Consider the following 14958-nt stretch of genomic DNA (forward strand, 5'->3'; position numbering starts at 1 on the left):
ATGAGCTTTGTTGTAAACATGATGGGAAAGTAGGGATGACAGCAAACCATTTCAGCAAACAGGTGGGCCAATGAGGACACAACAGCAGCTTTGGTCACTCAAACAGCAAATCTAATGGTTGTGCCCTCAGAAGTAAGGATCCTTGCTCTCTTCTCTTGTTTGGTGTCTTCCCCCATCTCTGTCCCAACTCCCTGACAGAGGCTGTCTCTTTTGCTTCCTCCCGCATCAGCATGAGTTCAGAGCCCTCTTGGGCAGAGCTCCCTGAGGGGCCTCCTCACAGCCTCGAGAGCTAAGAAATACCTGCTTCAGGGGAAGGGCCATCCTTGGCTCCATCAGCTCCCGTGGGAGCTCACTCGGCACCCTGCTGGACCACATCTGCCTAAGAAACCCCTAGAAATCAAGCTGTCAGACAGGCATTCTGAGGCTTCCCCTAAAGAGCAAGGTAACTGGCCTTTCGGGGTGCCTACCCCCCAATACAGTACTACCATCATCCTTACAGGACTTAAAGATATGGAAAACTAGTCCCTGAGGGGTAATTTCCCCAAATCTCATAGCTAATAAATGGCAGTGGCATGATTCAAACTTATCAGGGTTTGTGTCACTCAACACCAGGGTTTGACCCCGCCCCGTGAACGCGCGAAAACCTCCGCCTCCCCGGGTTAGGCCGCAGCCGCAAAGGCGGGAATGGGGGCTGAGCTGGCAGCCGGCGGGGCTGGGCGCGCGCGGGGACCCGCCTCCCGGAGCAGAAGCGGAAGCGGAAGCGGAAGCTTCACCGGGCTGTAGCTATGGAGACGCGGGGGGCGGCCCCGAAGAAGCGCAACCTTTAACCTGCAGCCGAGGGTACGTCAGAGGCTGCCGCAGACGGAAGTGCGGAGGCGGCGGCTGCGGCGGCTGCGGCGGCGGCAGGGGTCCTGGGCTGCCGGGCTGCCGGGCTCCTGGGCTCCTGGGCTGCTTGGCCACTGCGGGCCGGCTGCCATGGAGGTAACGCTGCCGGGGCGGTCGGACTGGGACCGGGGCCCATCACCTCCCTGCCGGGCCTTCCCGCGCCGCGGTTTGGGACTCCGGGATCGGCGCGGTGTGAGGGCTTGGTAGCCTCCGCCCCGCGCCCCGGAGCCCCGCGCTGCCCTGGTCTCTCCCCCTTGCCTCAAACTCAGCCCCTATGATTACCTGGCCCCTTTACAGCCAGATTGTGTACGATTTGCCACAGAGACAAACCCCTCCTTCCCTAATTCTTTTTCACCTAGGAGTTTCCTACACTTGATTCCACGGAAAGGCTTTTACCTATAAAGGTTCCAGCATGCCGTCTGGGATTAGGAAAAGATTCTGACACCGAGGTTTGATTTTGTTTTGCAGGATCCTGTTCAAGATGGTGTGGCTTCACCAGCCACCCCTGGGGCTGGGAAATCTAAGGTGACGAGAATACAGTACTTGACTAGCGGGCTCACCGGAGAGTGGAAGGGTGATGAATGGAGAACTTCGGCATGGGTGGGGGGGGTGGCCTATTTAAAAGAAATTCTTCTCCAAGGGATCTCAATTTTAATTCGTTCAGTAACCAATCTGTTATTATTTTTTTTTTTTGGAAGTTTCCTGCTATGAAAAGAGATGACTTTTTGTTTACTTCCTGCTCCTGGTTAACATTGCCGAGAGATTCTGTAGTTTTTCAAACATTGAACAGAGCAATCTAATTTATGAGGATTTATGTAGTGTAGTGGAAAGAGCAGTGACATAAGTAGGAGTCAAGGGACTCCTTGACGATGTAAGAGAGTCGAATGAGGTAATTTTTATGGTCCCATACAACATTTAATAGTCAATGGTTTTTTTTTTAAAGATTTTATTTATTTATTCGATAGAGATAGAGACAGCTAGCGAGAGAGGGAACACAAGCAGGGGGAGTGGGAGAGGAAGAAGCAGGCTCCCAGCAGAGGAGCCTGATATGGGGCTCGATCCCACAACTCCGGGATCACGCCCTGAGCCGAAGGCAGACGCTTAACCGCTGTGCCACCCAGGCGCCCCAATAGTCAATGATTCTAAAAGGATAGTGGTTTATTGCTTGCATACGAAGTGTTTGGCACTTATCTGAATACTTGGTTACTTTTATTATCCGGGTTTTACAGATAAGAAAACTGAGCCCAGGGGTTAAGTAATTTCCCTGATTTCTTAAAAAAAAAAAAACTTAATGCACCCTGATTTGTCTTGTTACTGTAATTATGCTTACATATTTTCATGTAGCCAAAGACTTACTTCGGCCTTGAATAGAATAATTTTACAGCTCCAAGGAGTAGAATTAGTCCCAGTCCCTTAATTTTACAATTAAATCAAAATCCAGGAAGTGTCTTAACCTAAACAAGAATATATGTACATAAGAGGATATGTGCTGTTTTTTACATCTCATCGTAATTGCTTAAGTAGTAGTTATTGAGTTGAAGTTGCATTAGCTACTTTTTAAAAATGTGGTTTGGTTGACATAAAGATTTATTCAGTAGGATATTTTTAGGAAGACATTATGTTTTTGTGTGTGTGTGTGTGTAGTATAATAGAAACATGAGTTACAACAAACTGGTAACATCATTACATCTTTCAGCTGGAAACATTGCCCAAAGAAGATCTTATCAAGTTTGCCAAGAAACAGATGATGCTAATACAGAAAGCTAAATCCCGATGTACAGGTATTGAGTTGAAAATATTCATCTTCACAACAATCTCACTGAAACATTAAAAATAGTAGGTTTTTAATAGTATATTACCTTAATTTGTTTAAATCCAATAAAATTTTACTAAGTATAGTGAAATCTATTATTATTTAACATTCTAACCATTTGCCTGTGAAATTCTTTTTACTATTTCACGTCTCTAAACTGCCGTTATCTTTGAATTATTAAAGTCAAGGAAGAGGATCTAGTGAAATTATTATTTAACATTCTAACCATTTGCATGTGAAATTTTTTTTACCATTTCACATCTCTAAACTGCAGTTATCTTTGAATTACTAAAGTGGAAGAGGATCTTAAAAAAAAGTTTGTTAAAATTAAGCACTTTTTTTTTTTACTTAATTTGTATTGTATGTTGATCTGAAAAAACATTTTTTTTTCTAGAGCAATCAGTTGAAATGTTAGAGACATAAGGTTGTGTGCCCAAAGAGGTAAAAAGAGGCCTCAAGTAAAGTAATAAAAGATTTCCATTCCTGGAATGTTGAAGTATATTTATTTGTTGAAGCTGATTGATTGCCTGTTCACCTTTATATTCCAAAAGGATGTAGATACTGGTGTCCTTTTTAATATGTGTGGTGAGGCCATGAGTTTCCAATGACTAACAAATATTAACTGCCCAGCCTAAAAGCCGAAATTTATTTTCTACTAGGAAAGGTCAAATTGTGTTTAGGGAGATTGGATCAGCTTCTGATAAAGAGAGTAATATGTTTGGAAAGGTGTTCTAGGCTCCAACCTAGACATGAGTTAATGAAATAGGTTAGCATTTATGTTTAACATGAGGTTAGTTGTTGCTCTAAGATTAACAGTAAAAAATTATTTACAGCTAAAATAATATGTCTGGGATTTGCTTCAGAAGTATCAGGATGGGTAAGAAGAAAGGAAAAGGGCGAAGTGAATCCAGGCTGGGATGAAATAAGGGTCCATGTAATAATTGCTAAATTAAGGTGATGAGTGTATTAATCATACAATTCTTTCTACTTTTCTTATTTGTCTGGAGTTTTCCATAAGAAAAAGAAAAATAAAAGGTAATACTGGATAAAGTTAATACTTTCTCAAAATATCTGCTGCTTAAATGTATTCTAATTTATAGGGGTTTGTTGTTTTTGGTTTTGGTTTTTTTTAAGAATGTATTTATCACTTTAGACAGTTATTTTCTTCATTTCTGAACTGGAATTTTTTAAATAATTATTTAGAATTGGAGAAGGAAATTGAGGAATTGAAATCAAAACCTGTTGCTGGAGGAACTGATGATATTATTAAGGTAATGCAACAGTTGCAAATATTGGTTTAATTTTAATAGAGGAAATGTCTAATTACAAATCAAATTTCCTTTAAAGCTGTCAGTCTGCCAGAGCCCTATCTGGCTTTCTGTCCCTATTTTTCCACTTCCTCCCTGCCCTTGGTTAAGTTTTTTACCTCTCTGGTTGCTTGTAAAAAGAGTTAAATGATCTCTCTGTCCCTTTCTGTTCTAAAATGAGTGTTCTTCTCTCCCATCTTCATCCCACACACTCTGTAATTAGGGGGTTGCCTTAATCACAGCCTGCTCTTCCCTCTCCCCTTTGGAAGACCCATGCTCCAGACTTTGATGATGATTTTTAGGCTGATAGATACATATAATCTGTTAATAGACATATGTCCTTGAATGTGACTACTGACATTTCTAGCTATTTAGGGAAAGAAATATTCACCCATTTTGCTTGTCTTCATATTCATATTCAGACCAAATACCCTTGCCTGGACAACCAGTGACAGCACTGTTTTTCAGGACTTTTAACTTCAGAGACTCTTCAGTTTTCCTGTTTCCTTTATCCTCTACATTTGTCAGCCATCAGTGACTTCTAGTTCCCTCAGGATAACGCTGCAGTTTACCAGTAGGCTTTCTCCATTTCCATGGCTGTATGGTAAATGCCTCGTGTCATACTTTACTTTTGATACCTCCCTAACCAGGCTCTCTTTTCTCTTTTCAGTTTTGCATACTCTTACTAGATCAGAGGGTACCGTTTTTATTTTGTTATTCCCTGTCAAAGAAGTTGAATTGGTTATTCTTATTTACATGCCCTTAATGCTGACTAAATGCCTCTCCTACCCCCAGTTTGGCCTAACCTTCTTTAGAGTTTCTTTTACTTCTCAAAGCTCTGCAGTAATTATTTTCCTTTTCTGTGTTTATAATTTGAGTCTTGGTATCTGTTCTTTGATCATAAGTTTATAAATTGTCTTATTTTCTTACTAGGGGGCTCCCAACTTGTGAGCAGTGTGCAGTTGAAGGACTCCCAGATAGTTACTATAAGAGAGCTTTAAATCCTGATGCATATCACGCACTATTGCTTTGTTCTTTATTTAGCTAAGACAGTATATGAAGCACGCATAGTGTGCACAAATACCATTTGGATTCATAGTGTACTGATTTACTTAAGTATTAGTGAATTCATAGTAGTTTTCTCTGTTTGGCTATTTTGTGTTTTCTTAATCAGTGATAGCTGAACTAAAACTACTGGATATTTACCTAAAAGTATTGACTCTAGAACCAGACACCCTGATTCAGGTCTTTGGGTCCTGCCACATACTAACTATTTGGCCATAGCTAAGTTTCTTTCCTTTCAGTTCCTTCACCTATAGACTAGAGAAAATAATAACTACTTTTCATAGATGTGTTATATTTTGAGTTAATACATGCTTAGCATTTAAAATTGCATCTGTCACATAAGTTCTCAATAATTTATTGTAGGGACACCTGGGTGGCTCAATCGCTTAAGCGTCTGCCTTCACAGCTCGGGTCATGGGATCAAGTTCCACATTGGGCTCCCTGCTTAGTGGGGAGCCTGTTTCTCCCTCTCTCCACTTCCCCCCTTTGCACTCCCCTCCTTTGCTCATACTCTGGCTATCTCTCTCTCAAATAAATAAAATCTTCTAAAAAAATAAAATAATTTATTGTAATAATATGTTAGTGACATATTTTATTTATGAGGGTATTTAATACATACACACTAGAAGGGGGTTTTTGTATTTGAAGAGAGAATCACAGAGGCTTCTTTCTAATTTAGTACCAGTTAACTCTTAGCCCTTGAAATACTTGTTATACGGTTGCATTCCAGAATATCTAAATATCTGCCCCCTATTTCCTCCTTATTTGAAAAACAGGAATAATAATCCATATTTTCCATGTCAAAATTTGAGGTGTATGGTATTACAGTGAACTTCTATGCTGCTTCCAAATGCAAGGGGAAGGTGAAAACTGATGTTAAGATACGCAACTAATGAATCATCGAACTTTACATCAGAAACCAGGGATGTACTGTACAATGACTAACATAATAAAAAAACATTTAAAAAAAACTGATGTTAATAGAATGGGATTTCTAGTACAGTCACCCTTGTTACTATCTCTTTGCTGGAATCAGATCTATGTTTGCTAAAAAATAACTGTCCATTCTGTGCCTCTAACCTTCAAGGTTTTTTACGGCTGTTTCAGTTACAATCTCCTAAATTTAATGAATGTATTTAGAATGTATTTAGACTTCCCCTGATATTTACCAATCAGAAGTTTATATTGCAATACATTATGTAATGTGAAAAACTAATTTTAAAACTAAAATTATTTTAACCAAAGTAATATATGATTTGCAAATAATGCTAATAAGTAAAGAGCTTATTATAATACTAAATAACTTGTGGGAATTATTTCTATGTTTCTTTTTTTTTTTTAATCAGTTTTTTTTTTTAAGATTTCCTTTTTTTTTTTTTTAATTTGATAGAGATAGAGACAGCCAGCGAGAGAGGGAACACAAGCAGGGGGAGTGGGAGAGGAAGAAGCAGGCTCCCAGCAGAGGAGCCTGATGTGGGGCTCGATCCCGGAATGCTGGGATCACACCCTGAGCCAAAGGCAGACGCTTAACGACTGACCACCCAGGCGCCCCTATTTCTGTGTTTCTAAATTATACGGTTATACTGCGATTCCTTGATTTATTCATTTTAGACATTTAGCTATTAACTTGCTGTTACAGCAGATGAAAATTTAGCTGTCTTTCACAACAACTCCTACTTTCCAATGGTCAAATAGATCAAATACTCTTTTCCATTTTTTCTTGGACCACTTCATTCTAGAGCCTTCTGTCCTGCATTGATTTGTTCTGGTCATTCTCTAGGTCTGCCTCACAGTTTTCCTGGAATTGGCCTGGAATTGGCCTTGTGCCATTCTCATATGAATTTGTACACTGCTTTCCCTGTTTGTTAGGTGGCAGGTCATTGATTTTCTTGGTTAACCTCATCTTTGTAGAGCATGTCCTTCTGTAGCATTCTAAGAACGGATGTATGGGAGGAAAAATGTTGTCATCCCATATTTTAAAATGTCTTTATTTTACCCTTGTCTGAATAATAGCTATAACTTGATATAAAACTAAATTTTCTGCATCCGTTTTGTTTTTGTTAAAGTTTTTCTTCATTTCATGTAAGTTCAGAGGCAAGCAAATCAAGGGTGATAGTAGATTATTTAGGATTTTAACATTTATCTAGATTTTAACCTTTAGGATTAACTTTATCTGGATTCATGGTGAATTGGATTTATGATTTTCCTGTTTGTAAAGTCCTCGGATATTTGTGTCAAGTTATGCAAATTTTATAGTATAACTTGGGAATTGCTTCTTTTGTCTGAACAAGTTCTTATGTAATTGAAATAGTCTGTTCTTTGAAATTTTGATGGAATTCACCTGTAAAATTTTTCCTCCTGTTTTCTTTAGTGGACAATTTTTAAGCCACTAGCTTGATTTTTAAGTAGTTATAGTATTAATTATGCTTTTTAATTTTTTTCTTGAATTAATGAAACTACATTTTTCTAGCAATTTTTATTCCTTTCATTTCAGTTTTTAATATTGTTGCCAAATAGTTGTTCACAATATTCTCTTTAACTCTTTAATCTCTGATTTATATGTAGATATGTTTCCTTTTTATTTTTATGATTGTGACTCTGTCTTCTTTTGGTCAGTCTGCTAGAGGTTGTTTCATTAGCATTTTTTTCAAAGAACTGACTTTTGTTGATTTAATTTCTGTTTCATTAACTTCGTGTCCTATTTAATTTCTGCAGAGAACAAACCTGTCTCTGAGGAAGACAGGACACGGGGGATTTCTTGCCTATTATTCTGACCACTCCCTATTCAGATTTTCAACCAATCCCCAATTTCTGAATCCCTTAACAGTATCTGGGGCCTCCAGTTTCCAAGCGTTTAGTTTTCTAGAGTATTTGCCAGCTTCTCATATGTGTTTTCTTGTGAAGGTACTGTAAGTTATACTTTCCTCTTTCTAATTCAGTTCTTCCTCTACTTTTCAGTTTTCAGAAAATATGCTGAGATTTCCCATATCCTCACTTCTTTTCTCCTTTTCTCTTTGTTCTTGTGTATAGACCTTTGTAAGTCTTTTATCCTTACTTTAGTGGTTTGAAAAAGATGAAGAGAAAATTATGCATGTGGTCAATCCACCATGTTTAACCTCAGGCAAATAAATCATCCTGTTCCAAACAGGCATTGACTGAACGTCTGGATGCCATTCTTCTGGAAAAAGCAGAAACTGAGCAACAGTGTCTTTGTCTAAAGAAAGAAAATATTAAAATGAAGCAAGAGATTGAGGTAAGGCAACAATTTAATGTTTGGTTTTTTATTTATTAACTGATATAGTTATGAATTTTAGAGTTAAGACCTTAACAAGCATCTGATGTGGTGATTTTAATAATTTACAAGAAAACAAATTGATATCGAAAAAGGAAAGTAATTAAAATCGCCTGGCTAGAGCCAACATTGTTGTATTGCTTAATCTTCCTTATTGCTATGTCATTCTTTATTGAAAATTAATAAAGATTACTTATTTTGTGAATCAGTTAAGTTGATTCTCGCACATACTCTAAATAATCATTATCTGTTCAGTTCTAGAATACTCAATTGCCTATTAGGTCTGGGCTAATTTTCTCCAAAAGTCCCTTATTATTTTACTCAGGAGATACTGATTAAAGTCTTATGACTTAATGCAATTTACATAATTTATCACTTTTTAAAAGGAAATTAAACTCGGAGATTTCTTATTTTTTACTTATTTGCGTTTTTGGTTTTTTTAGGTATTACTTTGAATGACATTTTTAATACTGCTTATGTGCAGTATATTGTCATACTTAAGGTAGTCACAGCCTACGCAGAATTCTTGGAACCTCAGTATCATATTTGTCTATGTACATTTTTGCTCACTTCCTTTTCTAATTAGCTTCTGGCTAATATTTTTCCTGAAGGCAGGTTTCTTTTGTCTTAAATAATATTTGTGTGCTTGTTTTTATAATAGGATTCTATAACTAATCTGGAAGATGTGCGCAAGGAGTTTGAACAATCGCAAAGAAACTATGTGAAAGAAATTGAAAATCTGAAAAATGAATTAATGGTAGTACATTCCAAACACAGTGACGATAAAGCTAGCTTGCAGAAGGAACTGGAAGAAGCAACCAAGAAACAATTCGAACTTTCTGAACAACTTAAATTTCAGGGTGACTGTGAAGATAATGCTAAAAAACTACAAGAGGAGATTCAGAATATCAGGCCAGCCTTTGAGGAGCAAATTTTATATCTGCAAAAACAGTTAAGAGCTGCCACAGATGAAAAGGAGAAAGAAATTACTCATCTCCAAGAAGTCATCGAGGCTAACTCCCAGCATTACCGAGAAGATGTTAGTAGTTTGCAAGAAGAGCTTTTGCAATTGAAAGCTACCCACCAAGAGCAGGTTAAAGAATTGATGTGCCAAATTGAAGCATCTGCTAAAGAATGTGAAGCAGAAGTAAATAATTTAAACCAGCTAAAGGAGAATTTAGTCAGACAACGTGAGGCAAGTGAGAACATTCAGGAGAAATATGAATGTGAATTAGAGAATGCGCCAAAAGCAAACCACGAAAATCAGATGGGTTCCTTGGTCTTACAAGAAGATGCTTTTGCAGAACAAGTAGTAAACGAAAAAGTCAAACATTTAGAAAATACCTTAAAAGAACTGGAGTCTCAACATAGTATCTTAAAAGATGAGGTGACTTACATGAATAATCTTAAATTAAAACTTGAAATTGATACACAACATATAAAGGATGAGTTTTTTCATGAACGGGAAGACTTGGAGTTTAAAATTAATGAATTGTTGCTAGCTAAAGAAGAACAGGGCTGTGTAATTGAAAAACTAAAATCTGAGCTAGAAGATTCAAATAAACAATTTTGCTATGCTGTGGAACAACATAACAAAGAAGTACAGAGTCTTAAGGAACAGCATCAAAAAGAAATATCAGAACTAAATGAAACATTTTTGTCAGGCTCAGAAAAAGAAAAATTAACGTTAATGTTTGATATACAGGGTCTTAAGGAGCAGTGTGAAAACCTACAGCAAGAAAAGCAAGAAGCAATTTTAAATTATGAGAGTTTACGAGAGATTATGGAGATCTTGCAAACAGAACTGGGGGAATCTGCTGGGAAAATAAGTCAAGAGTTTGAATCAATGAAGCAACAGCAAGCATCTGATGTTAATGAACTTCAACAGAGGCTCAGAACTGCTTTTAATGAAAAAGATGCTCTTCTTGAAACTGTGAATCATCTCCAGAGAGAAAATCAAAAGTTATCCCAACAAGAATTAGTACCAGAACTTGAAAATACCATAAAAAGTCTTCAAGAAAAGAATGAAGTATGTTTAGCTAGTCTCAGTCAGAGAGATACCATGTTGAAAGAATTTGAAGCAAAGATAAGTTCTCTTACTGAGGAAAAAAGTATTTTCATAAGTGAAATCAAATCTTCTCATGAAGAGATGGATAATCTCCATAAAAAATGTGAAAGGGATGAAGGATTGATCATAGAACTTAGAGAAAAAGTGGAGCAAACTAGCCAGTACAACAGTGAACTAGAACAAAAGGTAAATGAGTTAACAGGAGAACTAGAAAAAACTTTAAAAGAAAAGGATCAAAATAACCAAAAACTAGAAAATCTTACGATTCAACTAAAAACTATTTATGAAGACCAGGAAGCACTGTCATCTGAAGTGAAGTCTCTTTATGAGGAAAATAATAGATTAAGTACAGAAAAGAACCAGTTAAATAGGGATTTGGAAGCTCTCCTGTCCCAAAAAGAAGATCTTATTCTTAAGGAACACATTTCCGAATTAGAGAAGAAACTGCAGTTAATAGTTGCAGAACGAGATAATTTAAGTACACTGCTTGAAAATGAGCAGGTTCAGAAGTTATTTGTCAAAACTCAATTATATGGTTTTCTTAAGCAGATGGAGTCCAAAGTTTCAGAAGAAAACGAGCAAGATGTTGTGAATGTCCTGCAAGCTATAGGTGAATCCTTAACTAAAATAAATGAGGAAAAATACAACTTGATTTTTCAATATGATAAAAGGGTAGCAGAATTAGAAAAAAAGATTGAGTGCCTTCAAGAAGAGAACATGGTTCAGTGTGAAGAAGTTCGGTCTTTACTAAGAGACCATGAACAAGAGAAAGTTCTCTTAAGGAAAGAGTTAGAAGAAATGCTGTCACATAAAGAGGCCTTGCAGTCTGATCTTCTAGAAATGAAGAATGCTAATGAAATAACAAGACTCGAAAATCAGAATCTTTTAAGTCAAGTTGAAGAAGCCTCTCAAAAATTATGTAGCAAAAATGAAAACCATAATGTAAAAGAACAATGTTTTGTAAAGGAACTTGAAAATCTGAGGCTATCACTAGAACAAAAAGAAGCTGAATTACAGGATGTGAGAGCAGAGTTGTTATCATTAAAGGTACTATTATTTCAATTTTATTAATTTAAATTCTTAATTCTAGTCCTAGATTCTAGAAAATATATACATTAAATTTTTATACTTTGAAGTCAGTAAATTTTCATCATTTAATAGCTCAAATGACAATTTTCTGAAAGTACGTTAAACATTTTCATGTTGTGTATCCTCTATCCACATTGGTCACTTTTTGGTTTTAGATCATTTTAGAATCTTGATTTTGCATAAGATTAAATGATTGAGGGGTTAAATGTCTTGGTCAAAATTGTGCAACCAGTCACCATCAAAACTATAACATGAGAAAGACTTGAATTTCATTCTTGTGTGATATACATAACACCTTTCTTAAAGAGCACTGTTGAGCAGAAAAGTGGGCTATTGCAGTATTTAACTTTAGCCAAAATTTTAGATTTTTCTCCAAAAATTTATGAAAGTATGACAAACTATAATCATTTAATCTTTCCCTTATTGCACTGTGTTTGATATGTGTCAGGTTGTTCATCTTGGCCTTGGATACTACTATTTTTTTATAGTAAATACTATATGCATGATAAGGTCAGTATTACCTGGTCTATCAAGGTAAGAAAAATACTTCATCAAATTGCTTTTTATGTGAATTTTCTTTAATGAGGATTTTCTCATGCATGACCTGATGGCCAGTTCATTGTGGGGAATGAAGTGATTTTCTTTTTTGTTTTTTCTATAAAATCTAGGATTTCTTAGAGAAATCATCTGTAGAAAATGATCAACCTTCTTTAGTAAAAGAGCTGGAAGAAAAAATAGGTAAGTTTGGTTTTGCATATGTTGTTGCAATGAATTACACAGATTCTTCTAGTGTTAGAGTCTATTGAGAAATGTAGTAACCAGGTAATGTGTTGTTAAATCATAATAACTATCTGTCTCTTTCTAATGTCCCCATTCTTTCTTCTCTGCCATCTGTTTGCCTTCCCTTCCAAAATTACCACTTTCTTATTTAATCCAAAGGACTGATGTGATTCCTTTTATAAATGGTTCCATGATTGTTTTGGGATTTTTCATTCATTTAGCAAACTTTATTTGAATGCCAGGCTATGGTAAGAGCAAAGTGATTAAGATACAGACCATGTCTTCAAAGAGTTCAGTGCCACATGGGGCTGTTATTGCAGTAGTTTGAGGTGTGAACAAGATACAGTGCTGGCACTGCAGGAAGGCATGATTAACTGTCTGTCTTTGAGTTAGGAAAAACAAAACAGAATAGCCTATTCTTTTGTTGTGTCTTGAAGAATGAGAAATTTGACAAGAGAAGAGGCAGGAGGGAATAGCAAGTGCATGTATGTTAACATATATAACATCAAGAAGCATACCAAGAAGTTCCTGGAGAGGTAGGAGTCCCTTCACAAAAGCAATAGAATGTGTGCAGAGCAGTTGGGACTTTCCTAACGCATCTTCATCATACTAACATCGTGGGGTAGTTATTTTATTCCCATTTAAAAATGAAGAAACAAATCCTTAGAAGTGTTAAGTAATGTGCCCTTAATGTTTCAGTTTAGGGCCAAGTTAGTCTGGTGGGGAGAGGGAGAGGAGGAAGTTGGAAGATTTTATGATGAAGCCTGTTTTTTTTGTGGTGGATGATTGGGGCAAGTAGAGTTAGATGAGATTAGGAACTCGGTTTGAGACATGTTTAAAATAACAACCCAAATGGAGATGTTAGGTAGATTGCTAAATAGGCAAATCTGGAGTTAGGGGGAGGGAGCTAGGCCAGAGATAAAAAGTTGTAGTTAACGTAATAGTTGCATTAAAAGCCATGAGATGGAGATCACTAGGGAAGCGAATGTAGAAAAAAGAAGACCAGAGACCGTTGTCATTTAAAAATCTGAAAGATAGGAACAGCAAAGGAGATTGAGAAGGAGTAGCCAGTGAGTTAGGAAAACCCAGAGCATAAAATGTCTTAGACATTAAGACCAATGAAGTGCAGGTGATGGAAGTGTTTCAAGAGGGAACAAATATTTAACCATGGCAAATGCTGGTATAGGTCAAGTAACATTAGTACAATGAACTAATCATTAGATTAAGCAACATAGAGGTCATTGGTAACTTGATAACCTGTTCTGTGATATGCTAAGGCCAGAGCCTGATTGAAATGAATTCAAGAAAAAAAATGGGGGAAGAGAAATTTGAGCACATGTGTACACAACTCTTATACAGAGTTTTGCTATACAAGAAAGAGAGGAGACAATATCCAGATGGGAAGTGTGGCAATTTGCCTTTGTGTGTGTGTGTGTGTGTGTGTGTGTGTGTGTGTGTGTGTGTGTTGTTTCACCAATCCTTTTGTGACCTCTTCCCATCCTCTTTGGTGCTTCCACTGTTTGCTCTTGGCTTTAAAGCTCTTGATATTTTCCATATTGCATGCTGGGAAAAAATCCATTAAGGGGATTTGCTGCACAAGAGAGAGGGAGCATTGCCGCACTGATGCCTGAGTCGGTGAGGAGGTATAGACTGAAACGCAGAAGTGGAACAGCTGGCCAGTGCTACACACACACAGAACAGCCATCTGTAGCAGCAGAGGAAGGCAGAAGCTGTGAGCACAGGTGCATCTAGATTAACGAGCAAGGACAGAAATTCAGGTTGTAACTTAAGCAGAAATAGCGGGAAGTAAGATCTGGAACACAGGAGTTGAAAAGAGGAGATGGCTAAAGACGTTAAGGGAGAGATCAGGATTGGATATGTAAAACACATTATGGGTTTAGTTGTAAAAATCACACCTGCCAACCAAGAGGAATATGTCTATGGAGCCTAAGTATTTAACTGTGTCTGATATTTCCCCCTACATGACACCAATTTGCAGATTGCCACCGAAAGTCCTACAGTACTTGAGTTTCTAGGAAATCCTTTTTTTTTTTTTTTTAAAGATTTTCTTTATTTATTTGAAAGAGAGAGAGGACAAGTGGAGCTGGGGAAGGGCAAAGGGAGAGGAAGAAGCTAACTCCTCGCTGAGCAGGGAGCTCTATAGGGGGCTTGGTCCCAGGACCCTGAGATCATGACCTGAGCCAAAGGCAGACCCTTAACCAGCTAAGCCACCCAGGTGCCCTGTAGGAAATCTTCTAATGTTAAAGGAGTACTAACACCCTCTCCAGTTTCTAGCTGCTTATGAAATGATGTTTAAGAAAAGTAGGCTATTTTGATAGATTGCAGGAAATGGACATTTATTACGTTGTTTGCCTTGCTTATGAATAAGCTTTCACTTAAAAAAATTAATGTTTTTTTACTTATTTCATTACTTTTAATTCCAAATTATAGATTTTGTGTTCCTGATTAAAGGTCACCTTCTAAGGCTAAAGTAAGTAAACTATTTGGATTTTTTTCCTTTTGAGTCCATATATAATTCTTTCATTTTGTGTTTTTAGGATATCTGGAAAAAGAATCCAAAGAGAAAGAGGAAAAAATAAATAAGATAAAACTGGTTGCTGTGAAGGCAAAGAAAGAACTAGATTCTAGCAAAAAAGAG

The 14958-nt window shown here is 37.1% G+C and overlaps 1 protein-coding gene across 1 annotated transcript in view; it reads left to right on the forward strand.

Moving 5' to 3' along the window:
* The first annotated feature begins 843 nt into the window (after positions 1-843).
* Positions 844-14958, forward strand: part of GCC2 (GRIP and coiled-coil domain containing 2) — a 54619-nt gene continuing 40504 nt past the window's right edge. The window contains exons 1-8 of the mRNA XM_040623670.1: positions 844-981; positions 1354-1410; positions 2582-2666; positions 3902-3969; positions 8219-8323; positions 9024-11477; positions 12188-12257; positions 14858-14958. Of these exons, the coding sequence (XP_040479604.1) occupies positions 976-981; positions 1354-1410; positions 2582-2666; positions 3902-3969; positions 8219-8323; positions 9024-11477; positions 12188-12257; positions 14858-14958 (2946 nt within the window). The 5' untranslated portion in view covers positions 844-975. The remainder of the gene's footprint in view (positions 982-1353; positions 1411-2581; positions 2667-3901; positions 3970-8218; positions 8324-9023; positions 11478-12187; positions 12258-14857) is intronic.

Source organism: Ursus maritimus, unplaced genomic scaffold, assembly GCF_017311325.1.
Source record: "Ursus maritimus isolate PB19 unplaced genomic scaffold, ASM1731132v1 scaffold_6, whole genome shotgun sequence".
NCBI lineage: Eukaryota > Metazoa > Chordata > Mammalia > Carnivora > Ursidae > Ursus > Ursus maritimus.